This window comes from Chelmon rostratus, chromosome 24 (assembly GCF_017976325.1).
Source record: "Chelmon rostratus isolate fCheRos1 chromosome 24, fCheRos1.pri, whole genome shotgun sequence".
Taxonomy (NCBI): domain Eukaryota; kingdom Metazoa; phylum Chordata; class Actinopteri; order Chaetodontiformes; family Chaetodontidae; genus Chelmon; species Chelmon rostratus.
Window position 1 is genome coordinate 1,042,486 of NC_055681.1, and position 27,515 is coordinate 1,070,000.

The 27,515-nt window shown below is 47.9% G+C and overlaps 3 protein-coding genes across 3 annotated transcripts in view; all 3 read left to right on the top strand.

Annotated features, from left to right (window-relative positions):
* Positions 1-4,507, top strand: LOC121627643 (ras-related protein ralB-B-like). The gene is made up of 5 exons (XM_041966665.1): positions 1-139; positions 2,052-2,174; positions 2,255-2,463; positions 2,575-2,749; positions 3,073-4,507. The coding sequence occupies exons 2-5, from the start codon at positions 2,061-2,063 to the stop codon at positions 3,178-3,180; spliced, it is 606 nt and encodes a 201-aa protein (XP_041822599.1). The 5' UTR covers positions 1-139; positions 2,052-2,060; the 3' UTR covers positions 3,181-4,507.
* A 2,756-nt stretch (positions 4,508-7,263) lies between these two features.
* On the top strand, positions 7,264-10,186 carry LOC121627644 (fas apoptotic inhibitory molecule 1-like). Its single transcript, XM_041966666.1, has 4 exons — positions 7,264-7,957; positions 9,099-9,327; positions 9,614-9,663; positions 9,858-10,186. Exons 1-4 carry the CDS (start codon positions 7,841-7,843, stop codon positions 10,005-10,007), a joined length of 546 nt encoding a protein of 181 aa, XP_041822600.1. The 5' UTR covers positions 7,264-7,840; the 3' UTR covers positions 10,008-10,186.
* Positions 10,187-11,324: 1,138 nt separating this feature from the next.
* Positions 11,325-27,515, top strand: part of agap1 (ArfGAP with GTPase domain, ankyrin repeat and PH domain 1) — a 137,163-nt gene continuing 120,972 nt past the window's right edge. Inside the window, exon 1 of the mRNA XM_041966571.1 lies at positions 11,325-12,504. Coding sequence (XP_041822505.1) covers positions 12,342-12,504 — 163 coding nt within the window. The 5' untranslated portion in view covers positions 11,325-12,341. The remainder of the gene's footprint in view (positions 12,505-27,515) is intronic.

Sequence of the window (27,515 nt, forward strand, 5' to 3'; positions counted from 1 at the left end):
CTCTTCCATCGATTACACGATCTTCGTGTGAGTCCGGGTACAAGGTGGGGCAGGGAGTAGCCTGGTCAACTTGTAAAAGTTGAGTGTGTGTCGGTGTATGGCGGATTTCTCAGCGAACAACGAGAAAACACGTTAGCGGGTGAGTTGTGCGACTTTTCGGCTGTTGTGGAAACTAGCTGAACGTTTCTTCCGCTCCGCCGCGAAGCGTTTTAATGTCGTTTTCACTGAATCCCCCTCAGGGAACGAAAGCGCTATCTGCGGCTGTTCCACTGGCTAGCGACCGCTGTGCTGAGCGACGCGCCAACCAGCCAATAGCAACAGCCATAGGCGAGTTCGTCTCGTGACTTCATCCAATCAGAGGCGGCTTTCGGGCTAAAGGCGGGAACCGGGAAGCGCTAAAGTGGCTGTTTAGTGTCTGGTAGAAAGTGGTTTCCAGCTGTCAGCTGGTTAATACAGAGAGGAAGCTGAAGCTGTGTGTTGACAGGATGAGTTATAGTTCCTCTTTTAGTGCAGCCAGGCATATTGTTCATTTACGTCTTATTTGTTTTTACAGCTGAGGTTATTCAGAGTTGCCACGATTATTCATGTCGCCCCGGAGCAGAGCTGACATGTATTTTCACTGCACTCCTGTTTCACCCTCATGTTTGGTGTCCTTGAAGGCAGCAGCCCGCACTGAAAGGTCACTGACAAGTTTCCACGCACACCCCGGCAGTGTGTTTACAGTCAGTCCTTATCAGAGGACCCACTCAGACACTGCTGGGTGTGTGTGTGTGTCTGGTAAATCTATAGAGGTCTATAAACGAACATTAACAGTGTTTAGCAACACTTATCCCTGTTTTAAATGCATTTGCAGACTAGCTGTCTGAATTTAAAGTGAATCCACATCTTTAAACTGGACAGATGTGTCAGCTGGAGATGAGCTGCAGCTGTACAGCAGTCAGTTAAAGGTAGTTCCCTCTCTGCAGGTTAGTGCGCAGGACTCATGGGCACCAAAACCGGAACGATCAGAACAAGAACAGAAAGAACCACGGTGCATGTCAGACGAATGTAAACCCACAGGAGGTCAAGCAAAGAATTTAAAAAAGGCTTCATGTCCGGCAAACGGGCCGAACAGACGCGTCGTTTCCAGCGAACTCTTCATCACCGCGTCGGAAGCAGGTTAAAAATAACCCCGACTGTCCTCCACGAGGTGCCAGAGAGACGTCAGCAGCCAGAAACCCCCTAAATACTCGGCTTGTAAGGATGTGAAAGAGAATCAGCAGCACCGAATCTGGAACCAGATCATGTTCAGTGAGTTCAGGATGAAAAGTGACAGATTTAACTGGAACTGAGCCCATCGGGGGTTTACCTGAACACAGCTGAGTGTTTCACAGCGAGGAGAGGAGAAATGAAAGAACACGTACGAACGACGACGAGCTGAAATCCAGGAGCAGCGTCCTCATCTGAAAATCTCACCTGGTTCGTTATTTCCTCAGCGAAAGAAAAGAAGCGAACAAAGTGAGGCTCCAGGTCAAGAAGCTTGTTTTTCCGTCCTGAGAGCAGCCCAGCCTTTGAGCCTGAACGCCTCATGATGATGATGATGATGATATGTTGAAGGTAGAACATTCTCCAGTCTGCCGCTGTTATAATCCCCAAAGATAAACACCGGAGCTGCAGCGTCGGCGTCCTCGGGGCACCTGAAAGCCGTCTCTGATTGGATGAAGTCTGACTGGATCGGATCGGTCCAGACTCGTCCCCGCTGGCTCAGATTCCAGCCCCGAAGCCTGTGTTTTAGTCTCCAGGTGCCGCTGAGACCAGATAAGAGTTCAGGTTCACCTGTCGTTCAGATCCCAGGTTCTGAATGTGTTTCTCATTGCAGACCCGTCTTAGAGGATCATTTTTAATGTGTTTTAGAATTCTGACGTTTTCTGTCCTGCACATGAACCAGTATTTTTAAATCCAGACAGACACTGTTCATGTATGTGTTTAATCCTGTTGGTGTCCATCCTCCATCCTGTGTCTGTCCCTGCCTGTCCCTGCCTGTCCCTGCTGGTCTCTGCTGGTCCCTGCAGGCCAGAGTCATGGCCTCCGGCAAGAACAAGAACCAGACGTCTCTGGCCCTCCACAAGGTGATCATGGTGGGCAGCGGTGGAGTGGGGAAGTCCGCCCTCACCCTGCAGTTCATGTACGACGAGGTGAGACCCCCGCACTACATTTCCCATCCCCCCTGCCGTGTCTGTTTTCCGTCACATGATCCCGTTCTCTGCTCTCCCAGTTCGTGGAGGACTACGAGCCCACCAAGGCCGACAGCTACAGGAAGAAGGTGGTCCTGGACGGCGAGGACGTTCAGATCGACATCCTGGACACGGCGGGTCAGGAGGACTACGCCGCCATCAGAGACAACTACTTCCGCAGCGGGGAGGGCTTCCTGCTGGTCTTCTCCATCACAGAGCACGAGTCCTTCACGGCCACGTCTGAGTTCAGGTGCGTTGACGAGGCCTCTGGCTCGCGCCTCATTGGTCGGGTTTTGCTATGATGAGTGTTGCTATAATATGTGTGTGTGTGTGTGTTTGTGTGTGCGTGTGCGTGCGTCAGGGAGCAGATCCTGCGGGTGAAGGAGGAGGAGGCGATCCCTCTGCTCCTGGTGGGGAACAAGTCAGACCTGGAGGAGCGGCGGCAGGTTTCTGCCGACGAGGCGGCGGCGAAGGCGGGCGAGTGGGGGGTCCAGTACGTGGAGACCTCGGCCAAGACGAGGGCCAACGTCGACAAGGTACACAAACACTGATCCACTGCTGTGAGTTTGATCTGCTGCGTTTCCTCTGAATGATCTCATTGATCTAAATGTTTCCAAACCAAACGATCGATCAATAATCAGCCGATTGATCCAGAATTAATAGAAAAACAGGTTTTAAACAGCCAAAACGACGTCAGTGTCCTTGATTTAGTTCATTTTCCTGATTGTTCTTCCACACTGTGACTGGCTGAGAAGCGCTAACAGAAAAGACAGACGATGAGTTCAGGTGAGCCGCCTCTCCTCTCGTCTCCTCGCCGACCTGTCGCGGCCTCATGCTCCGCCTGTCCTCTGTCCCGCAGGTGTTCTTCGACCTCATGCGCGAGGTCCGCAAGAAGAAAATGGCGGAGAGCAAAGACAAAAACGGGCCGAGCGGTAAGAAGAAGAAGAAGCACTGCTGCGTGCTTTAACGGCGAGGCCGCGGCCGAGGCCACGGAGAGCCGAAACCGAACGGCGGTCGGTCGGGCCGAACCGACGGCGGCGGCTTCAAACCATTAAACTGCCCGAGAGCTGCATACCTGCTCGACAGACGCGTCATCAGCCGACAGCCAATCGTCTGGCTCCTCACCTGCGCCTTTATTCTGACAGCCAAAAGTGTTTTTGTCCACGTGTAAGAGAAGCGATGTGTTCGAGGTCACCGGGAGAATCTCACTTCTGTTATCCTGTTTGTTTGTTTTCAGCTTCTTTCCTGGTTCTGCTTTTGCTCTATGTGGCCAAAAGTATGCGGACACTTCAGCTACGCTCGGTGGTTGAACGTGACGGTGCTGATTGGGCATTAATGTGCAGCTGTCACAGCCTCCACCCTTCAGTCCAGATGTTGAACCTGCTGCAGGGGTTTGATCAGACACCAGAGCACCACTGAGGTCCAGCACTGATGTGGGCCATCAGGTCTGACTCACAGATGATGGTCCAGTTCAGGATGAGGTCAGGACTCTGTGCAGACCGGTTCAGTTCAGTTAAACCATTGTTTTATGGAGCTGCTGTGTGCGTGGGGCGAGCTAGCTTGAAGCTAACACTTTATATTAAGGTCCACCATAAAGTAGCTGCTATTAGCATCCGTATTAGTGACACATTCACTTTATTCTACAAGTGCTGGTCCGTTAATTAAGAGTTTTCCCACAATAACACCTAATGACTGTTAGTCAGAGAGGTTCCTGTTCAGCTCAGTGTTCCTCTGGTTCTGGTTCTGGTTCTGGTTCTGGTTCGGTCAGCGCAGCGTAAGTTCAACACGTCAGCTGAAAAAGTGCTGAGTCGTCGGTGTTGCGGAGCCGTGCAGTGCACAGATGTGGGCAGGGGGTGTCCATATACTTATGGCCACATACTCTTCATGTTGTTATGGATGTTTTGACAATCGTGAATTTTACCTGCAGACACAGAAGCAGAGAAGAAGAGACGTGCTGGTCCAGGCGTTCCACATGTCACGTGTTTGTGCCTTAAACCTTCGTCTCTGCTTTGACGCAGTCGTCCATTTTTCCCTTTGTTTTGTCTGTCCTGAATGCTCCTGATCACATTCCTGATATTTAATGATTCCACCTCGCAGCACTCTGTTCGTATGAAAGCTTTATTCTTCACCTCCTCACACACGAGTGTAATCAAGTTTAAAGGGAGTCTATTTAAATCACGTGCTTCGTCATCTTCCCGTCTGAGTATTTATGTGGTCTGAGGTGTGAAGGGACTCCTCCTCCTCCGATGTGTCGTCCCTCAAACTTTGATAATAAAAGACAGATTGATCACTGATCGGGTCTCTGCGTGTCACCTTTCGTTCTGTATTGAAACACATCAAACATCAAGTGAGGAAGAAAAAGAATAAACAGAACTCAGGGAGGAAGAGGAGGAAGAGGACATGTTCTGTGGATGTCGTCCTGTAGAGTCACTTTGGTCAGAGCACAGCAGGTCAGATCAACATGCTGAAATGTGACATTTCTCTAGAATCGAACATCAATTGAGAATAAAGTTCTGAAAAATAAAGATAAAATATGAATGAAGAAATTTTTACTTTGGTTAATTGAAGCTTTTCTTTCATAGAAATTCAAGTTTTTCCTTAAATCTGCTCCAAATGACATGTTTCTGTGTCAGAAATGACCTCTGAGACACAAACAAGGTAAAATAATAGACAATGCAGTCAAATAAATCTCCTCAGAGTTCTTTCTTACACCGAAATATTCTCCATCTGGAAGAAAACCGTCGAATTAGAGGAAAGAAATGTTAACGAGATGAGTGCTGATATATTATCTGGCCACTAGGTGGCAGCTCTGACTTAAACTTTGGAATAAAGTCATTTTCCTCAAACACACCAAACGATCTCAGAAGAATCTGTGTTAACCCAGAGGAAGTACTTCTGTCATCATTTGCAGCTGTTCTGACTCCTCTTCAGATACATGGTTTCCTGTGTCAGTAAAGACGATGCTGTGTCTCCCCGAGCCCCTCGTCTCAAGACCCTCCTCAAAACCACAACAACAGAACATCACACAGATGTGACAGAAACCCACAAAAAATCACTAAACTCAAACCTGTACTTCAGTAAAAGTACTAATACACACTGCAAATACTCCACAGTCCTGCAACCAACACCTGACTCGGGTCTCAGTATGTGAGTATTATCAGCAGTACTACAGTAAAATGTTCCTGTCAGTGTTTTTCTATCATGTCTGTCTGTGGATTAATGTTCCTGCTGCAGTCATGTGGATGTTTCAGGTGGAGCTCACCTGAAGGCTCGTAGGCCGGTTTATGTTTCCAGCAGTGAAACCGTGAGTGAGACGACGTTACATCACCTCGATTCATCTCATTCAGGTCCGACTCGTCTGACCAGCAGCTGCTCTTCCTCCTCCTGCTCTTCACCTCTCCTCTGCTTCACTCTCCATGTTTCTGGTGGATTTGAGTGGATTTCAGTGAGTTACAAAATAAATTAATATGATGAAACATATTAAAACTTTAAAAAGAACAAAAAAAGCTCAACATTTGTTTGATCAAATGAAGTGAGTGAGTTCTTACGCCTCATTGAAAGTTCACATTTTTGACTTCCTGTGTGCAGAAAAGAGTCTTTATGTGACTCCAGGACTGAATTCAAAGAGGAGACAAACGAGCGAGGACATGATTGACGCAGACGTCCTCGTACGGGTCCGGAGGCCGCGGTTCAGCCGCTCGGTTCGGTGGTTTGGCTGCAGTTCAGATGTGAGACACACGAAACTGTGTGTGGATCGTCTGGAAACAACAAGAACACAAAGGAAGCTTTGTGTGTGGAGGCTGGGCTGAAACGCAGAACAGAGACCCCTGCTGGACGCCCTGAGAAACACGCTTCACCCTCCACCTCCCCTGAGTTCAGTCAAACGCGGATCAATAACGCCATTGATCCCAATAATCTGATTATTTCTACTCTTCTGAAATGCTTGATCGGTACTTTTAGGACATTTTTGTGTTCATTCTTGTGCTTTTAATGGAATAAAATTCTAAATCTTTATCGACATGTATTTTCAATCAGTGGTACTTTTCAAAGAGTACTCTGAGTACTTCTACATGCGTGTCACTGTGCAGTTTCTAATCTGGCACTTTAATCAGATTAGTGTCTGATTGAGTCCAGTTTAATGGATCCGATGGGGGTCAGCGGGTCAGTGTCACGTTTAGCCTCGTCGTGAAGTGCACGTTTATGAGGCTCAGCACCAGCAGGGGGCGATGACGGCGGGAGCAAAGGATGGAGTGTGACGGATGGTTGGGTCAAACCCGGGGGTCCCAAACACTGCAGTCCCTGAAATGGCCACTTGAGGCTCTAAAACCAAATCCGCGCCCATAGACCTCCACAATAAAACAAGCAGCTTTACAGCAGCCCGGTGGCACAAACCGACCTGGTCTCTGTCGCTAACTTCCTGCTTCACGATGACTGAACGAGGGTTCTGGCCACTTTGACTGACAGCGACCAGGCGTCATTCATCCACCTGAGCTCCACCTACAGGAGTTTGGTGGAGTCGCAGTCTCCGAGCTTCACGGTGACTCACAGAGACGGCGGCCATGTTTTATTCGGTCTGCGGTCACGACCGTTCGTACGTAACAGCCTTCACCGAGGTCACATAGATACACTTTACTTCCTTTTTGTTCTTCCCTTTCCTTCCTTCCTTTCATCCTTCCTTCCTTTTCTTTCTTTATTTGTTCCCTCCTTTTCTTTCTGTCTTCCTTCCTTCCTTACCTTTCTTTCTGCCTTCCTTCCTTACCTTTCTTTCCTCTTCTTTCTGTCTTCCTTCCTCTTATTTCTTTCTTCTTTTCTTCCTCACCTTTCCTTCCTCTTCTTTCTTTCTTTCTTCCTTCCTTACCTTTCTTTCCCTTTCTTTCTATCTTCCTTCCTCTTCTTTCTGTCTTCCTTCCTTACCTTTCTTTCCTCTTCTTTCTGTCTTCCTTCCTTACCTTTCTTTCCTCTTCTTTCTATCTTCCTTCCTCTTATTTCTTTCTTCTTTTCTTCCTCACCTTTCCTTCCTCTTCTTTCTGTCTTCCTTCCTCTTCTTCCTGTCTTCCTTCCTTCCTTACCTTTCTTTCCTCTTCTTCCTGTCTTTCTTCCTTCCTTCCTTACCTTTCTTTCCTCTTCTTTCCTTCCTGCTTCCCCTGTGGGTAAATGAGGTAAAATGAAACCTACATGAGGTTTGAACCCTGTCACAGTCTTTTGATGATGAAGATGATGTTTGAATAACTCTGAGTGGCCTCAGATGATCGACTGTATTGTTTTACTTGTTCTCGTTTGGCCTTTCTGTGCCCAGCAGTAACTCTGTCACTTTGTCCAGGTCAGAGGTCAGCCCCGGAACACCGGCCCGCAGACGGCCTTGTGTTTGATGAGGTGTAGCTGCGCAGCGTACCTGTGGAGGAGCAGTTCCCGCTGTCTGAAACAAACCCACAGCTTGTCCTAATTGTGGATGTCAGCGTGGAGTGAGCTCACGCCTCTAAGCCTCTTACAGTAATACACCTGCTGCTGAGCCGACACCGCCGCCGAGCAGAGGGGACGCCGAGCGCCAAAACAGCTCCGGTACGGCCGGCATGCCGCTCTGAGAAGACTCGGTGGTTTTCGGGACGGGATCCTGAGGTGCGTCGGAGATGCTGAGTGGAGATCTGGTGGCGGCGTGGGAGGTGGCGCTGAGCGACGGCGTGTACAGGATCGAGTTCGCTCACGGCACAACCAGCGGGAAACGGGTTGTTTGTGTCAACGGACAGGTGAGACGCGTCACAGGTGATGAGCTGAGAGGAAGTATCCCGTATTTCAGAAAAACTAACATGTTTAATTTGTTTTACTTCAGTAAAAGTAGAAATACTGCAGTGTAGAGATACTCTGTACAAAGGTCCTGCATGCTAAATCACATTTCAGTCAAAGTAACAGTATGAACATATACATAAAGTGCCAAAAGTATTCTCTGAAATACTTTACTGAAGTAAAAATCAACAGAATGTAGTGAAAGTATCAGAAGTAGAAGTACTGATGAAGATCAGCTCCTGTCAGTGTTGTATGCCGTACTTTCATCTTGTAGAAGCTCAAAGTGGAGCTTCGTCTGCTTTTTCCCTGCACATGTGGTGGTAAAAACCTCAAAAGTTTGAAATGTAGAATTCAAAGTATAAAATTTGATGGAAGTACTCATGTACAAGTACCTCAGAATACACAGATGTCACTGGATGTTGAAGAGTGTTGAGCTGCGGTTCCTCTCGTGGCCACTAGATGCTGCTGTGAGAAAACTGACTGCATTGAAAGTGAATGAGAAAAACTTTTCTCCAGAAATACAAATGTGCAAATGTTTTCCAGTGACTGTTGGACAGTAAACGTCTCATTTTCAGTCCTCGATGTGTATTTATCAGATCAGCTGATAAGAGACCAAACACTGAGTTTATCAGCTCAGACTGATCCAGAACTACAACTGGGAGCTAAAAGAGGCTAAAAAGCTCTGCAGAGCTGAGCAGTTTGATATGTGATTGACAGCTGTCACATGTCATAGAGGAGATATTCATCAATACATCTTTAATAGTGACACACACACACACACACACGTGCACGATCAGTGGAAGAGTTTTACATTCACTAATTTGCTTTCTTTACTTTGACGAGAAGATGATAAACATGAAGTTTGAGCCAGCGGCCGGTTAGCTTAGCATAAAGACTGGAAGCAGGGGGAAACAGCTAGCCTGTCTCATCCAGCACCTCTGAAGCTCAGACATGAACATGTTGTGTTTCGTTTGTTTCATTCATGTTAAAACCTCGCTTCAGTCGGGCTGGTTGTTGGACTGGACATCAGGTGCACAAACTGGTGAATGTACAGCCGAAGGTGTTCTGGTTGTCATGACAGCAGGAAACGTGTCTCCTCAACAGGAAGTCATCAGGAAAGACTGGATGTTCAAGCTGGTTGGAAAGGAAACCTTCACGGTGGGAAGCGCCGCCACCAAAGCCACCATCGTCATCGAGGCCGTCAGCGGGTTCGCCTACGAGTACACGCTGGAGATCGCCGGGAAGAGTCTGCAGAAGTTCATCGACAACCGGGCCCAGACCACCAAAACCTGGCTGCTGAAGGTGGACGGGGAGGACTGCAGGGTCGTTCTGGGTGAGCCCGCCGCAGGTTGAGCTGATGTAACTGCGGTTTGGTGTTTCAGGAGGGAATGTAGGTGAACGCTCGCCACACTGAGGCCTAATCTGCTCAGGTGGAGGTCAGTGCAGTTATTTTAGGAAACATGACTGGCAGCATCCACCTGGCTGGACGACAGACACGAAACCTGCGCTGACGTCTCTTCAGAGCGACAGAATTCACCTCAGTTACTGTTTGTTTTGAAGCCGTAGTGCCTCGCAGCGTGTCCACTGTAAACATGTCCTCTTCTTCTTTCGTCCAACAGAAAAGGACACCATGGACGTTTGGTGCAACGGACAGAAAATGGACACAATGGTGAGAATCACTCTTTGAGCCCAAATGTGAACAAACTCTGATGCAGTTTCATTCAAAATATGAAAATAATGTCATTTCACAATAAAAGCTTGTCCTGCAGGAAGACAGGTGCTCCTTTCAGAATAAGATTAAAGCATTGAGAGGAGACACGTCACTTGAAACTGTGTCTGTGTTTCTCGGTGGACTGTCCACAGGGAGAGTTTGTGGACGATGGCACAGAGACGCACTTCACGGTGGGGGAACACGAGTGCTGCATCAAGGCGACCACCAGCGGGAAGAAAAAAAATGGCATCGTGCACTATTTACTGCTCGATGGAGAGAAAATAGCAGCTTCAACACAATAGTGGCCAAGCGGACTGTCGAACTTTCAGAGACGAGCAGAACGAGGTATTTGCATTGATCGTGTCCAAACCCAGACACCTTTATGATGAAGGATCGGGACTTTTCCTCTTTCACATGGTTTCATTTCACATTTAGAAAATACAAATATGTTCATGTAAACATAGCAAATAAACACTGAACTGTGCAGCATCAACATTGTTGTATCTTCTTCTGATCTACTGGCTGATTCCTGTTGTCAGATGTCCATTCATGCTTTGCAGCTTCATTCTGAACTCAAGTTCCGCCATGAAAAATAAATTAAAGTAATTAATTGATCGATAGAAAGGACGAAAATCAGAAATAAACTGATTTTTTCAGTAATTTTTGCGCACCGTCCACGCAGCAAGGATCTTCGTGAATGTCGGTGCGTCAAGCACGCGGGCGTTGGCTAAAGGAGGACCGGAAAAATGGAGATTTTATGTTCAAAATAAAAGCATAAAAATGTCGCAAATTTATCGTTCATAAATCAGCATGAAATCAAAAAATGCAGGGTAAATACGGAGTGAAAAGCTAGAATAGAATTCTAGTCAATAAAATAAATAGACTTTTTTGAGGTCTGAGATAGCGAGACAAAACCACATAGTTCATCTGTGTTTTGTTGAATTCAGCGAATCACAGCTTTAGTGGGTTGAATTCGTTTTATAGATGCATCAAGTGTGTCACAAAGAGATGAGAATGATTTCAGATTGAAGAAAACAAAGACATCAAAGTATAACAATCAGCATATACAGGCCAGATAACTAATACTATGCAGGCTGGTCCTGTAGGGAGAGTTTACATTGTGCAGGTGAGACTTACATACACTGTCATTTGTATTTTATTTATTTATTCTGCTGTTTCTAGAGGTGTTATTTTAATTTCGCAACATTTATACAAGTAAAAATAGATATAAAATACACATCCGGTAGTGTGGCAGTACCACCTTTTTTCCAGAGCTTTTAACCACATCTCACACTTCATCAGCAGAGAGACTTATATCATCAAACTTCTGTTGCCAAGGTCAGCTTTAACGGTCACAATAAAAATAAATGATGAGAGTCTGATTTCCTCGGGGTGGTGGGGTTGATTCTGGGGGTATCTGTACTCGTGTCCTGTGGATTTCAGAAGTCCTCGTCACGGTCAACAGCATGCGGCAGAAACATAAAGGTTTTATTTTGAAAATCCTCGCCGGAACTCGCCGTGTTGAGTGTGCGTCGCTTGGCTCGCGGGGAGGAAACTCGGCGGAGGGTCATGACGTCCCCGGCTGGGATCCTGTGGCTCCAGTCTGCACGGGATGGACCTCGCAGCGCTGGAAGGGGGAACGGCTGAGTGTTTGGGCGCCGTGTGCGGGACCTACCTGTAAAACTCGTGCGGTTTGCAACACCTGGAGTCATTTTGGAGGCGCTCGAGCTCCGCTGGGCTCCCGCGCTCGAGGTTTGGTGTCGGGTGAGGACGTTATTCGGCGCAGCTGGTCCCGGAGTGGAGACAAAACAACGGAGGGACGGACGGGAACAGGCATCCTAACTACCCTCCACGATCCGCGAAGTGTTTCTGAAGCTGCCGCGCCGCCACCAGCTGCTGTTTCACGCTGTAGTTTTTAAATGGCTGCTTTAGTCTCCTCTCCGGGGCTTTAACTCCCCACTCAGTCGTTATGTAAAGCGGACTTTGACGGCTGAAAAACGGTGAATTTCCCCTCTTTTCCCCGGCTTGGAAGCTACAGCTAGTTAGCTTTAGCCGGCTAGCCTAGCCACCTAGCAACAAGGCCGTTTTTTATCCTTGTCGTTTGGTCAGTTATGACTGTAAGTGACCCTTAAAGGTGTTTTAAATCGAGCTAAACTCAAGAAAGTGTCGCTTTAACCGTCCCCGGCCTGGACGGATATGGGGAAGTGTCGCTCAGCCCGCCGCACATCTGTCACCGCACCGGAATTAGGAACCGGGACGCCCCGGGCAACAGCTGCCTTCACCGGCCAGTAGCCGCGCTGCGGCCGCCTCCGCTAAAAGGAAAACGCTGGAAATATCGCTGGCATTGGAGCTCCGGGGATGTAGAAGAGGATAAACTGTGTTTTTTGGGCAGAAAAGACTCGCAGTGATTTAAATTAATTGTGTACCTGACGGTACGTAGCGTCTAACTGATGCGGTGAGTTCATCCTCAGCCGGAGGAGAAAGGCATGATTTGAGGCTTCTCTGAGCTTTTTGCCCTCCTGGAGGTCACAGCTTTCACCTTCCTTCATCATCCTCTTCTTCACCGCCAACACCTGGCCTGACCACCTGAAAAGCTCAGGTGTTTTCGTTCGGCGGCCCAGACGCGAGCTGCAGTGATGAACTACCAGCAGCACCTGGCCAACTCGGCCGCCATCCGGTCCGAGATCCAGAGGTTTGAGTCCGTCCATCCCAACATCTACTCCATCTACGAGCTGCTGGAGCGGGTGGAGGAGCCGCTGCTGCAGAACCAGATCCGGGAGCATGTCATCGCGATTGAAGGTAGGACAGGGGGAGGATGCTGCAGGCTGGGTGGGTGGGTGTGAAGGTGTCAGAATAAACGTGGTGACGACCCTGGCTCATCCCGCTGTGCAGGCGGTGTCGCTCCACATCTGGACAGACCTAAACTGTGTTGTGGTTCCTCTGCTGAGGACTGTCAGCAGTCACTTTCATTCTTCCGGTGGCTGAAATTGGTTTTCTGCACTTTAAAGCATGAAATCAATGTTGTGGAAGCTGCAGCAGCAGCACCAGGACTGCAGGTCCGAGTCCTTCAAGTCTGTCACAGAGTCGGTTAATACTCAGGGATTATACTCCGTGGGTTTACATCCTGAATGCTGCACAGATGAATCACCGTGTGTTAGACGCTGGCTGACAGCAGCAGTGATATCCTGCTCGGTTATTGTTAAGACAAACAGTTAAAGTTGAGTGTGAAACAGGTTTATATGTTCGTGATATCATAAAAAGCAGCGTCTTACCTGTCTAACAGCGTCTTTTTACACACTGAGTATCTCTGTCAAATAGCCGGCATCTGTTCTGAGATTTGTAGAACAGTACGCCTCTCTGTATTGATTTATTGATCGATGCAGGTGGAGAAAACGGTGTCAGCTCGCAGAAGTCCTCAATATGTTTCTGTGAGTGCAGTTTTGTCCTTCAGGCCTCTCCATACAGGCTGCCACACAGTGTGAATATCTGAACACGGAGGTCAGTAAGTTAAACAAGTCAACACAATCACATATTAAAGGGAAGAGAAGTGATTTAACATCTTCTTTCATTTCATCACAAGTTTTTTATTTCCTTGGTTAGAGCAAGGCAGAACCACAGCCCGGGCTGCTGGTTTGACTCCTGCTGTAAATGCTGCACATGCACCTGTGAGTGGCTGCTCTGTTCTGATCTGCATTGTGTTGTCATGTGATGTGCTGCCATCAGATAAAAACTGTATAAATTTAAAGGGAATCTGGTTCCTGTGAGGTCTTTGTTTGTGTCACTCTGTTTCTGAAAATATCTTTTCTGGAGCTGAACCGGGAGCTGCTCTGTTTGTGCGTTGGCCGATGTTGTTTAGGAACATCTGTGTGCTGTACACAACCTGCGCTGTGCTGCACAGATGTGTCCTGTCAGCCCGAGCCCCGTGATGTTTGATCTGCACCAGGAAAAGACGATAAACAAGCCAGACTCGGCCAAAAATGTGACAAAACTTCATCTAAAAACATCCTCAACTGTGCAAACTTCCACTCTGTTTACACACAGCTTTAAAGGTCAGCACTGATGCATTCTCTAACAGGATTTTTGACCTCACCACCTAGAAAATGTCAAGCAGTGCTGCTAAAAATAGACTTTCACAGCATTAGATCAAGACGTGCACCGACGAGAAGGAAATTACTGCAGCTTTTCTGTTTCTTCCTGAATGTTCAGTCTTAAAATTCAGACTAAATTGAAAGGGGTTTGTCTTCAGGGAGAATAATTGAGTGTATCTGAGGAGAAAAAATGGATTTTAGACTGCATGGAGTCAAAGGGACATCAGTTCGTATGGCGGCGTGTCGCTGGCTGCACAGCTGTCTGTGCTGTGCAGCACAATAGTCAGAGCAGTGACTCGCTGCCGCTTTGCTCGTTTCCATTTTCTCTGAATTCGCTGGCACTCGGTGACTCATTCAGCCTGCTTCCATGCTGGAAATAACCCAAAACAGCAGCAGCCGCCGTGCCGTCAGCCTCTTCCTTTGCCCTCAGCGCACATCTGGATGTGTCGCTCACGCTCATGTCGCGTTACGCAAGCTCTCAGCTGGAGAGGCCGCCGTCCTCCCCGCGTGTTTGTTTAGTCGTTATGTAAGTGAGCCGTCGTCCCTGAGAGACACCCTCCCGCCGCTCCCACCGGCCCAGTTCTGGGTCTTATTGAGCAGGTGAGACTCGGCCTACTTGCCGCGCCGTGACTCACATCTCGCCTCGTATTCTCCGGCGGCGTGGGGCTCGTTTGCATGTGAGGTGTGTGTGTGTGAGGATGGACGGCTGTCCCGCCACCCAGGTGACACTGACCCATTTTCGGCGTCTGGCCTCGGAGCCGCGGCTGCATCGACAGAAACCTGAAATCAGGCCGCTCTTCATTTTGAGGCTTCTTCACAGAGCCGTCTAACAGCGAGCGGCGTTTTACACACTCAGGACTCAAAGGCAGTAAAACGCAGCTAATTAACCCCCCAGAAAGGAGAAGAGCCATCATTTCCTTTTTCATGCCGCTCACTTCTCTGACTTCCAGCTGTCTCACAGAGCCAAAGAATCATATATAACTCTGTTTTTTCTCTAACTTGACTGCTCTGGGGGGGCAGATGGACCCAGGGGGGGCCGCTGGGGTCCCGTTTGTGGATTTCAGACATTTGTGGTTGGCGTCTGTCCATCTCTGCTTCTGACATTCAGAATTTTATCTCCTTGGGAAGCTTTTTATTTTATTCCTCGTGTCTCAATCTAACCAACAAAATCAACGGAGGCAGCACACGCCGGCCAATGAGAGGCTCTGTCAGGAGAAACACTGACAGCAGGTATCAGGCATCAGGTGTCAGTTTGTAGCTGTAATACATCGTCAATACTTTTCTGATGATCAGTATCAGGAGAACAGCTGCAGTACGCTCCGAGTCCAGCAGGCCGTCTTTAGTCTTTCCCGCCTGTTTATCCACCAACACCAACGCGTCTTTTCCACTTCAGCCTTTGTCTCGCGCAGCTTTTGTCTCACTTTGTCCGGCCTGCAGTCAGTGAACGCACCGTGTGACCTAGTTAGCCTCAGCGCCGTGTGTTTGTTCGCCCTGCGGGCTCTGTGTTTCCTCTCTCATTTGTCAGGACCGTACCCTCATAATGCTCGTTCTCCCGTTTCGAGTGTTTGCAGTTCCCGTCTCGTTCGGGGACGACGTGGGATAAAGTGAGACCCCTGAGGTTTGAGGTTCGGCTCCCGCTGCTCCACCTGTCGTGAAAATGCATCCTGCCGCGCTGCCAGGAAGTGAAATGAACTCCAGCCAGGCTTTAAGCTCAGAATCAGTCTCTGTCAGATAAATCAATGAGTCACCTGCTGCTCTGGCTGCATGTTGACATTCAGTCTTTGTGTTCCTTTGTCTCCGCCGGCCAAAGTTCACCTTTTCTCACCTTGAGCCGGTCGGATCGCTGTTTATTTACTTTTTATTTCAATGGAACTTTATTTAACCCTCTCCTGGAGACGCTTTACTGTGCTTGATTCCCACAGAATTGATTTTCTAAGTGGTCATTGATTCTTTTGTGTTGGTTTATTGATTTATCATTTCAGGCTCATGTGTGCTTTGAACAAACCACCTGTCCAGTCCAGGCTTCTGCTCAGTTGTAGGTGTCACCTGGACGGATCAGAACACACCTGGGACAGTATATACAGGACGTATTGCACCAGATCAGGTCTGTGTGTCGGCTGCAGGCTGGTGGAGTAAATCTCTTTGGGCTCTGGATGATGATTTCTCTCAGTTATTCTCTGTTTTTAAAGCCTGGAGCTCTGCGTGCAGCACAGCTGTGTTCCTCTGATCGTATGAATGTGGCCTCAGGTCAAGGTGCTCCAGCTGCTGCACAGGTGCACAAAACTGCAGCATCTGTGACAGTTCATGAAAAGACCAGGCCTGCAGCTCGACTTATTTTCACTGCTGAGTATTGTCTCCTGGATTCATCTATCGATCTGTTTTCGGTCTGTAAAATGATGAAAAACGTTGATCAGTGTTTCTCAAAGCCAAGAAGACGTCTTTAGTCAGTGTCCTCTAAAAGAAGAAAGCAGAAAATACTCACATTTAAGAACCTGAGAGGATTTTTACTCTATTTTTCCTTCAGAAATCACTCAAACCAATCAATCGATTATTAAAACAGCCTGCGATTAAGTTAATTGCTGAATCGTTGCAGCTCTGGTGAAGACGCGTGATGTGATCTGTGGCGACCTGCAGGTGATGATGAAGGTCTGCAGGTTTCCAGGATCACCTGTGGGACTGTGTCTGATGGACGCAGCCAATCGGAGGCGGTGTCCCATCAGAGGTGTCCGTGTCTTTGTTTCCTCTTGCTGCTCAGATAATGTCAGAACAACGTCGTTGTGGCAGATTGAAGCCGGGGGCCGATCGTCCGTCACAGAGCGGTTATGTAACGGCGCGGCTGATTGACGTCCTCTAATAACAGTAATAAGAAGTCACAGGGATGCTTTTAAACGGGGGTTTTAGCCGTTGCGTAACAGCGGCCGCTGCCCGCTGCAGCGCTGCCAGCACGCCAGTCTGTCTTGAGAAATTATGCTGAGGTCTCTGCACCTTTTGTCCATAAAGCCCCCCCATCCCCACCCCCACCCCGCCCATGCTGACTGCACCAGATTAGGGCCAACTGCAGACGTAATGTCCTCTCTCTCTGCAAAGTGGTTGTGTACAATCGTTTGTTTTCCTGCAGGCCTTCTTTCATTAGGCCTAATGTACGAGGTGAAGCATGAGTCATCGTCAGGCTGAGGGACAGTGAGCGCGCTCAGTGGAGGCGGAGAGGCGGCGGCGCTCACTGATCGTGTGCCTGGTGGTTAATTGTGTTGGATCAGGATGTTTTACAGATTCACTTTGGACAGTTATGAACATTTCGTCAGGAACGCAGCGATCAATACCAGCAATTCCCTCATATTTGAGCTTAATGTGGAATCTGAAGTAAATGAGACGAGTGCACGAGAAGAATGTTTGATAATCTCATGATCAGACATCAGGAGCATCGCTCAGCTGTGACGGTGGTTGTTCCTCTTCCTCCCCCCGCTGACCTCGACACAAACATCTGTCCTGGTGGAAGTCATGACTCCGCACTTTCTCCTCAGAGTCCCCCCGCCAGCAGCCAGATGCTGATTCAGACTCTGGCAGCTAAACGCTGCAAAGTGTTTGTGCCCCCCCAGTGAAGTCCAGTCATGACGCTGCATTTGTATCAAACTGTTCAGCAGCATCATGAGCACATCTGCCTGAAAGCACCATATCAGTTTTTCTTCCATTAAATGTCAGATGACAGTAAAACATGCTTGATAAATGACTTGCTTTTGAAAATATTCACATTTGAGAAACTGGAGCTAAATAATTTTCAATGATCGATCAGTTCTCGGCCTCGTTGCTGACAGACGAGCGGTCTTGGCTCTGACAGTAGAGGACTGAGGAGACTGACACAGGTCTTCATGATATTTACCTGCATGCTTTCTTCACCATCAGTCAGCAGGTCTTCTGTCATTCAGGCTCAGGAACACAGCGGCATGTGGAGCCGATCCTCCGGCCACGCCGGGGTCAGAGGTCGCTCGGCGTTGTTGTCATCCACCAGTGAGAAGAGGTTAACTGGGATCTCTGGGATTAGCTGCAGATCACAACTTTTCCTGCTCCCTTTAATCTGCCTGCAGTGGGTTATATGGATCTGTGCTGAGACGTCAGATTAGAGGTGGAGCCTCTGAGAGAAGCTCCGCTGACAGAAACTGACGTCAGGTGTGGAAACAGAGGGGCTGCCGGTCCCTGGAAACCACAGTTGTGAAGTTGGAGGATGTGTTTTGGTTGTCCAGGGTTCCAGAAGTCAGTCGTGTTCATTTCCTCATGAAGCTGTTTGGCACTGAAGGTCCTGGACGGACATGAACGTCACTGAGCAGTGATTTCTGGATGAAGCGTCCAATCACAGAGCCTCGCTGTGGGTTCTGGGTCAGTTCTGGTTGAATTCGGTCACTGTGATGTTTTGTTTTGGTCCCAGTGCCAACAAAGACAAAGACATTGAACCTGATGGAGCAGCTAGATCAGAGAAAAGACGAGTCCTCTCTCATTTCACAGCTCTGTAAAATGTCTCTGTGAGAGGGAATTTATGTCTTTGTAGTTACGTTGACGGGTGACGTGCAGCGATTTAAGTCTGGATTAAAGTAGTCTTGTTCCTGTCCTGGAGCAGAACGCTGGTTTACATTTTTTTGACACATTTCTTTAATCGAAACAGGAACCGTGCTCGTGAGAGATTTGTCTGTGAAAGACAATGATCATTGTTTCCTAAAGAGCAGCTAAAAATCAAGCAATTAAAGTAATAAACTAACACGCTGGAGGTATGAAACCTTCTCCCACACTTCCTCTCTCGCGTCACGGTCCTCGTCCGTGCACCGCATTTGAGATTAACGAGATAACGAGTGTCCCCGAGCGGGTCCTGATGCTCATTAAACTCAGAGGATGCGGCCGGCTCGACGAGCTCATCGATCGGTCTGAGCAGGAAGCAGCCGGGGGAATATCGACGCAGGAGAAATGTCAGAGATGTGATGTGGGCCGAGAGGACGCCTCGCCGGCTCGTCCTACTGCTGCCAGAGAGGGATTTACACGCATTAAGACGCCAAACACCGAGTCAAACGAGCCGCTCGGTCCATCTGAGCGTGTGCTGAACCTTCCTCTTACTGCACTGATCTGGTTTGGAGGTAACCTGTCAGGGAAACACCTGCTGGAGCTCATTGGCTTTCATCAAGATCATTTAATCTTTGTGTTTTTTGTGATGTGTGTGAACTGCATTCAGTCCTCTCGTCTCCTGGCAAAGCAAAAACCGTCAATATGTTTCAGCTAGTTAGCTAATCAATCAGGAGGCCGACTAGAAGATTCTGTTGTCTTTATGAGGAATAAATTAGTAGTTATTACACTGCACTATATGGCCAAAAGTCTGCAGACAGCTGGGCATTGCAGCCATGTGTGATCGTGTTGTTGTTGTTATGTTCCTCCTCAGGGTCTCTGTCTGTGCAGCGTGTCAAGCTAGCATGAACTGTGAGCTAAACACTAAAGCTAACATGGTTTATTGGCTTTATTTAATTATCTTGACGCACCTGCACAGGTGCAAGAGTCAAAGCACAATTTATTTCCCAGAATCACTCAGAGAAGGCTGATATTTAATATTCAGTTGACGATGTCGGATTCAGGATTATTCTCATGAAGAGTAGATTTTATATCCAGTAAAAACCAGATGTGGAGCTTCTGCCGTCGCTGCGTGTTTGGACATGATCGGTAATATTCACACGCGTCACAAACTTCTTGCCGTCTGGAGGTAGTTGAGGGTAAAACCAGCTCAGAGGTGTGTTTCTGCTGCGCTGCTGTGAGCTGAAGGTCTGGACAGAAGTGTGCCGTGTGTGGTTAAAAGCTCCTTCAGCTGCCACGTGCATGTTTTAAATGAACCGACCCATGAGCACAGGTGGACTTCTCAATGACGCTTTTTACTTTCAGTGATCAGCTGATCAGTCAGACATACTCCTTTCTGGAGTTCATTCTGACTTCATCAGCTGTGTTAAAGGTCTTTAAACCTCAGCGCCTCCCAGCGAACCGCCACACCTGCACCGCCACGCAGACTCCATCGCTGCAAGGAGCTCTGGGTAGAAACCCCCCCTGCTCCTGCCTACCTCCAGGGTCCCATTAGGGAAGTGTGTGTGTGTGTGTGTTAGACAAACACATGACTGCACTTGAATGCAGCAGCGTTTTGCATTCGCCATGCGTTCGTCCTTTGATGTTTTTATCTGTTGCTGACCTTTGTCGGCCTCTCAGCTCCTCACTCGGATCCCGTCTTTGTTCGAGGTGGCTCTGTGAGGAAGTAGAAGCCAGAAGAGTTTTTATTCTTCGTGAACGATGATGCAACAGACGCACGATGCAGCCGAGCACCGTCAGCGGCACTTAAAGTCCTGTAATCACAGTTCAGAGCTGCCTCGGGGCTGCCAGGCCTCGCTGTTTCACTGCTGTTCAGTGATGTGTTCAAGATCACGCAACAAAATCAGATATCATGGCGACACATAAAAAACATCAAAAGTATTCAGTTTAAAATAACAGCATATCTGCAGTTATCAAAGTAGTTGATCGACTGACGATCGACTGATTGATGAAACTAATTGTTGTAGCTCCACACACGACCATTGATCTGTAGATTTTTTAATTAATCAATTAATCCTTTTTGTCTATAAACTGTGAACAGTGTTTAAAAATGCCAGACTGCATGTTCAAAGAGTCAGAGATGACGTCTTCAGAGGTTCTTTTCTGTCCAATCAAAATCATTCACAACAGTTAATCAATTAATCAATTATCCAGATTGTTTCAGGTTGAGTGTAAATATCTCGTCTTTGTTTGTCGATGTTTTCAGGTGTCGAGAAACACTAAAAAGTCATGTTTTCACATTTCTGCTTGTGTGCAAATGAAACAAACAAAAGAGTTAGCCACTGAACTTCAGTGGAGTTTATCAGTGTGTTCTGCCAGGCTAGCTGTTTCCCCCTGCTTTAAGTCTCTATGCTAAGCTAGGCTAACCATGTCCTGACTGCAGCTCTGTACTGAACACAGAAACAGTCCTCCATGTTCACTCGGCCTACACCGTACAGCACCGCCAACGCAGTCGTCACTTCCTCTGTATGTAACCACGGTAACGTACACACCTCAGATACCTGTTGCTGATATAAAATATTGAATATTTCTAGAAACAAAAACTGGTGCAATTGTAAAAATGACTCTATTGAAACGCCTTTAACATAAAGATGATTTGATCAATAAGATCCTGAAGTTATTAATATACAGATTATTTACAGATTATTATTATTATATTTATGTCGTCTCATCCTTGATAATTATGAATGGTGCACAAACTGAATGTACTTTAACTCAACTCTCACTGCTCTTAGCCTGGCTTAATGCTTTATATTCTGCCAACAGCGTGGCTCAGTATTCTGCACCTACAGACATGAAGTATTGATCTTCTCTCTCTCAGAAAGAAAGTGAATGTCCAAAATGATCGACTATTAATTTACAGTAGAAATGATCGAGTCCTGCCAGCATGCTAACGGTCCTTTAATCGCAGCCTCACTGTTCAGATGCAGAGGAAACGTCACAGAGAAGTGCAGCCAGCAGAGCTGCACATGTACGAAAACTGACTTATTGATCATGTCCGTCAGGAATCTGGTGAGCTGAGGTGAGAATGTAAAGCTGTGAAGACACTGGTCTGACACCAGCGTTACGCTCACAGGCTGGAAGAGGTTCAGAGCTGCGATGCGGACTTTCAAACCCTCGTTCTGCTAACACAATTAGCTGTCCACGTTAGCTGCGGCGTGCCGGCGTGATTTCAGCTGGCAGAGCAGACGGATTCAGAAAACGGATCCTGAGCTGCGTTCACTGACACGTCAGTTCCACGTTTTGCTTGTGCAGAGCATAAACGCCGCTTTTAATGCCTCTCTGACAATACTCCAGCTTTCATGTAGCGCCGCGCTCGTCCAATGAGAAGCAGGCTACAAGGTGCTGATGGTGGTTCGATGGAGGTTGTTTTCCACTAACAGATTTTTGGACGGTGTTTGGCTGATGTCCCGCTCTGTCTAATCTGTGTCGCCCCGGACGCCCTGCTGAGACGCCCGTGTTCGTCTCTAATCCCTCTGTTTGGAGCTTCTTCAGCATATGGACACACACACACACACACACACGTCTGCTGAACCCCCATGATCAGTGACCCCCCAACCCCCCCAGTGTCCAGACTGGTTTGATCCACAGTCCAGGACCAGTTCCATGTGTTTTATGGTGACATCTGCTTCATTATGAGCTCTGTAGTCTACATTCGTTAACCTCTTGATGGTTCCCGCTGTAGTCCAGGATCAGCAGTTATAGACCAGAGTCAGACCTGAGTTTCACAGGTGTTTAGCTCTTTTAGTTATCTTATCTTATCTTATCTTATCTTAGACATTTGTTGAACCAGGCTGAATCTGTGGAAGGTTTCACAGATTTGTTTGTGTGATTTGTCTTGTAACCTGATGCAGAACGAGCCTCGGTGGTTTGCATGTCTCTCTCCACGTTGAAGCTGCATTAGCAAACACCGGGCTGCGTTCAGGAGCTTTGTGTTGTTGTCTGCAGCAGATTTCTGAAAAAAATCACGTAGAAATACGAGTGCAGGGAAGATTTCGGGGAGCCAGATGTTTTTGTTGGCGGGCCTGACGAGGCTGCTGTTTGCCTACCGCTGCTGCAGGGGCTATAAATAGCTCCAGCTGTGCGTAATGACAGGATGCATTGTTACAGAACATATACAGTCTGCAGCAGACGCACGTATTCATGGATCTACGTGGCTGCACCGAAACCACATGGACGAGAGCTGCAGTGATTGGTCGGCGAACAGGAAATTCACGTTTTGATGATTGAACGTTTTGGTCCCGTAATGCCGACGTCCCCTCGCTCCAGCCTCTGTGTCCTACGGTCAAGTAAACGGATCATCGTTGGCTTTTGTCCCGTCGGTCAAACAAAACAATAATGAAATTATTAATCAATAATGAAAATGATCGGTAACACATGGCAAAGTGGATTTCTGTTTGAAGTGATTTATTTTGTGTTGTTGCTGAGCTGCACATGAATGAAACCTCAGAGAAGCTCACAGCTCACTGCAGGACCTGATAGATGAACAGATAATAAAGGTAATTCAGCATTTACTTGATGATGATAATCAATATCAGGCGATATTATCAGGCTGCTGATCTGCTGGTCAGACCCTGCCTTCGTCTCCTCTGCCTCCCTCCTCGTCTTCATTCTCAAAAACAGTTTTTAATGGGTCATTGTGCCTGAATAATGCAGAGCTCCAGGCTTTGCTGCTAAATTTGGTTCGGCATCTCGCTGCTGATTGGCTGATCTGTATCTCTCCGCGCCCGTCGTTTTCTCCCATCATCGTCTGTCCGGCGAGGACGGAGGCGTCTCGGCGTTTCCGTGTCTTTTGGTCGCTCGTGACCTCGAGCGTTTCCGCTTCCTGCGCGTCACAGTTCGAGGTCGCGGTTCACGGTGAGTCACGGTCGAGCAAAATTCAGTCCGTGTCCGGTGACTGAAAAGCCCTGAGCTTCAGCTCTGCAGTGCAGCTTCCTCCGGTTACAGGCGACAGTTTAACACAACCCACACACGTCTCCGCCGAAGACAGCATGTCTTCTCACACTGTTCAGAAATTTGCATGTGTTGGACTGACGACTCAAGAATCCTCCTTCATCCTGTAAACCAGTTCTCAGTGTGTTTCCAGGTGTTGGGGAGTCGGACTGCACATGTTCGAGAGCAGTATGAAGCCTTTAATGTCTGATCAACGTCCTCGAGTGATGTCACTCGAGTCAATTGTCACTTGTGATATTTTTAACTACATTATTTGAGTGCATATTCTATTATTGAGTCATCTTATGGCTTCAATTATTGCCATTAATTAAGCACTGCTAGCATAATTAATTAGAAAAGTGTCTCGAAAAGTGTCTTGAAGAGATCACCAGATCCCCTGGGATCACCTGCAGCCGCTCACCTGTTTTTCCAGAGGCTGCCGATGTTTCACACCTTTCCCGCTGACTTGGCAGAAAGCTGAGTCCACCGTCCACAGAGGTTTTACCTGTCTGTCCGGTTTCTGAGGAGCAGAGCCCGATGGCTTCGTTTCCTCCTGCAGGAGACCGGAGCTGACAGCTGGGGTCGAGCTGCTCCTCTCCGGCCTCCACCTGCGTGATGTCACCGCCCAGGTGGATTCAACAGGCGGAAGGAGCCGTCGTACCGTCAGATGATTGAAGATGAAAGTCTGTTTTCGGAGTTTTCCTCCAGTCTCACATTCAGTTGTGGTGTCTGATGCTTTGGTGCGTGCCTAGATGACCCCCCCCTGCTGAAGGTGCTGGAGGTGAAGCCTTTAAACTGCGGCCTTCAGGTTCCTGCTGGCTGCGCAGCACAAACAGGAATTTCTTTGTGTGACTCAGCAGAAATCAAAGTCACTGACTGAGGACAGAAAGAGGGACAGTGCAGGGCATGTGGGAGGAAAACTGGACCAGGTCTTAACATTGAGCCCATGAAGTTCACCATGAGTCTTCTTATTGATCTGAGCGGGGCAGTTATTCTGCCTCTGTCGCCGTCCTCACCAGACTTCAGCACGGTGCTGCTGTTTGATCCGGTTTCCAGAGGAGCTGTTCAGTTCTCCAGAGATGAAGCACGGGACTGTGACGGGGAACTAAACCACAGTTCATACTCAGACGTTTCCTCATTGTGTTCACGCCAAAACACGCTTTCTGTCTCTTCAGCAGGGCGACACACTCGTTCAGATGTGTAAATTAGCTAAGATCCTGGAGCTCGTGAAGAGCCCCCCCCCCTCCCAGTCTGCTCTTTGATCTTCCAATCAGCCTTAAAATGTCATCCTGAGGGCCTGAGACGTATCGGAGCGTCTTCTGCTAAATGGTCGAGTCGCACTGACGCTGGCTGTGCGAGCAAAGCGAGAGAGAAGATCAAATGCAGCCTTTTTTTCTCCTCTCTGTCCTGATCTGATCTGACACTCCGCTCACACCTGAACCCGTCAGTCAGCACGTGATGCCTGAAACAGCAGAATATATGCCGTTTGCTGGGTGAAAAAGTTTGAAGATGGTCTTTTTTCATGATGTCAGTCGAGGCTGATGCTGTGAAACCCCCCAGCTTTACCTGCGAACAGACTCTGGGACGTCTCAGTGATCCTCTTTCCAATCCGCAAATGAAGAAACCGCCAGAAACCCTCAAACGCAGGGAGTCGTAGCACTCAGATCTCAGGGCCTCTGGCCTGCTCCAACACCTGTTTTCCTGTATGAAGGCAGTTTGGAGCGAGTCCAGCTGCTGAAAACACCTGCAGGGACCAAAGTGAAGTCTCTGCGATGTCGGTGCTGCTTCGGATTTGCACATTTATGGATAATATATTCTTTAACGACATCATTTCTATGCAATCATACCTTTTTCCAGTTTAATTTATTAAGTCACATATGAAGCCAAAAGCCAAACTGTCTGTGTGCAGCTTCTCACTGCGAGGATTTTCTCTTACATGTCATCAAGGTTTTAGACTAAACACATTTTTCACTGTTTTGTGACGTCCACTACACTAAATGATCTATCAAGTCATTATTTGTGCGTTTGTAGCTGTATTTTTCTGCACATTTGAAAATATCACTTTAGAAAAGGTTGTTGGTAAAATTTGAAAAACAGAAACATCCCCGCGCTCGTTTTACTCTTAGCATGAAGAGCTAATCAGTCGTAGTGTATGTGTTGTCAGCAGGCCTGAAAGCGACTGATTCATTAAACTGTGACAGAGGAAGTTCACAAAGCTGAGAGTCAGAGTCCTGCTGTGGACGGCTGAGAGGTGGAAACAATGGACACACGACTGAAGACCGCTCATACATCATCAATCAATCAATCAATCGTCTGGTTGTTTGTGTCTCCTGAATTGAGGAAGGAGGTATAACACAGTCGCTGCTGTGTTATTCACTGATGATGATGTTGTTGAGAATAAGGACAGTGAAACCTCTCAGGCTTCACTGATGAGTTCAGTTCACGGTCTGTAATGAACCAATGATCAGCTTTGACTTCTGTCAAATAGTCATAAAGGCATTTTGTGGATTGTTTTAACCTAAACTCTACATGCATATAATCCATCATATCAAATATTTCTTCATTTTCAAATCGTCTTGAAAAAACATGGAACAAATCTCTGTTTAAACCCAGTCAGAGACCTGGAGGGACTGATAGGTGGACCTGGACTGGATGGTTTTTAGCCTCTCTGTGCGTCCACCGTCAGGAAGCTGGACCTGGATCAGCGTCGGCGTCTCTGCAGCTGTGGCGTCCAGCTGCAGCCGGCCTCTTCCCTTTTTCCAGCCTCTTTAACATGAAGGGAAGCCGCAGACACTGACCTGACCAAAACAATAGCCCGGCCGGGTCCAGATCTCATGCAGGTATAAAAATAGGCCGCGGGCTCGCTGGCTTCCTGCCCGCTCCTTAACAATGCGCTCACATTTTTATGTCTCGTTGGCATGAAGCAGACTGCTCACATTATAAACCACTGACAGCGGCCACAGGACGGAGCACTGATAATGCCCATTAAACATGGAGGAGATCGTGTTACAGAGGAGCAAAGACACCACCATCCGTCTCTCTGCAGTTCCCCAGGGTGGCTGATGTCACTTCCTGCTCCATCGATCGCTTGTGTAAGGCGTGGCGCTGGACGGAGGTCCCAGAGGACGGAGGCAGACCTGACCGCTGAGTTAGGAGCGTCGGCCGGATTCTTTGATTTTTCTGAGCCGTGTTCGTCCTTCGTGTGTTCGAGGCGTACAGCAGATGCTCGGGAGCCCCCGAAGGCCTCGCCTTGTTCACCGATAAATGATTTATCGCCCAATTAATTTAACTCCACGACCGCCAGCAGCTAGCCCAATTAGAGAGGAAGGGGAGCCGACTCCATGTTCATGTGTTGATTTTGGAGTTTTGGTACCAGTTTCAGATTAGTGAGGACTGTGAGCATGTTTGTCTCCATTAAAAACCTCTGAGCGTGTTAAATGTTACATACATGCACCGAGGAATCAAAAAATAAAACAAGTGACTTCAGTTTTAATGCAGCATCAACCCCATCAGCAGCTGATGATTCTTTTCTTTATCAGATCCTCTGCTTCTTATTTTTACAGTTAAAGGATAACTTCTGTTTTTTACAACCTGGACCTTATTTGTAGCATTAAATACGACCATTTACTCCCCCAGACAACTTTGGTGGCATTTGGAGTCGTTTTGAAGAAATTAGCCCCAGAGGAGCGGCGCGTATATCCGTATAATGCGAGTACTCGGGGCATCCATGCGCAGCCTCTATATAATGCATAATCTGCAGAAACTCGTTCATATTCCAATATTTAGTTCTGATATGCTGGTGCTATTCCCCTCTGAGCCCGTGGTGGCATGTTATCAACATCCGGCGTCTCTAGACAACTACCTCTGACGTGGATGATGTCATTACCGAACGCCGGGCGCCGCGAGCAGCCAGCCACAACACGGCTAACTCTGCATACGCAATAACGAACCACAGCTGTGCCAAACTACAGCTAAACTAGCCGACCGCCGGCTCAGAGGGGAATAGCACCAGCATATCAGAACAAAATATTTAATATGAACGAGTTTCGCAGCAGATTATGCGTTATATAGAGGCTGCGCATGGATGCCCCGAGTACTCACATTATACGGATATACGCGCCGCTCCTCTGGGGCTAATTTCTTCAAAACGACTCCAAATGCCACCAAAGTTGTCTGGGGGAGTAAATG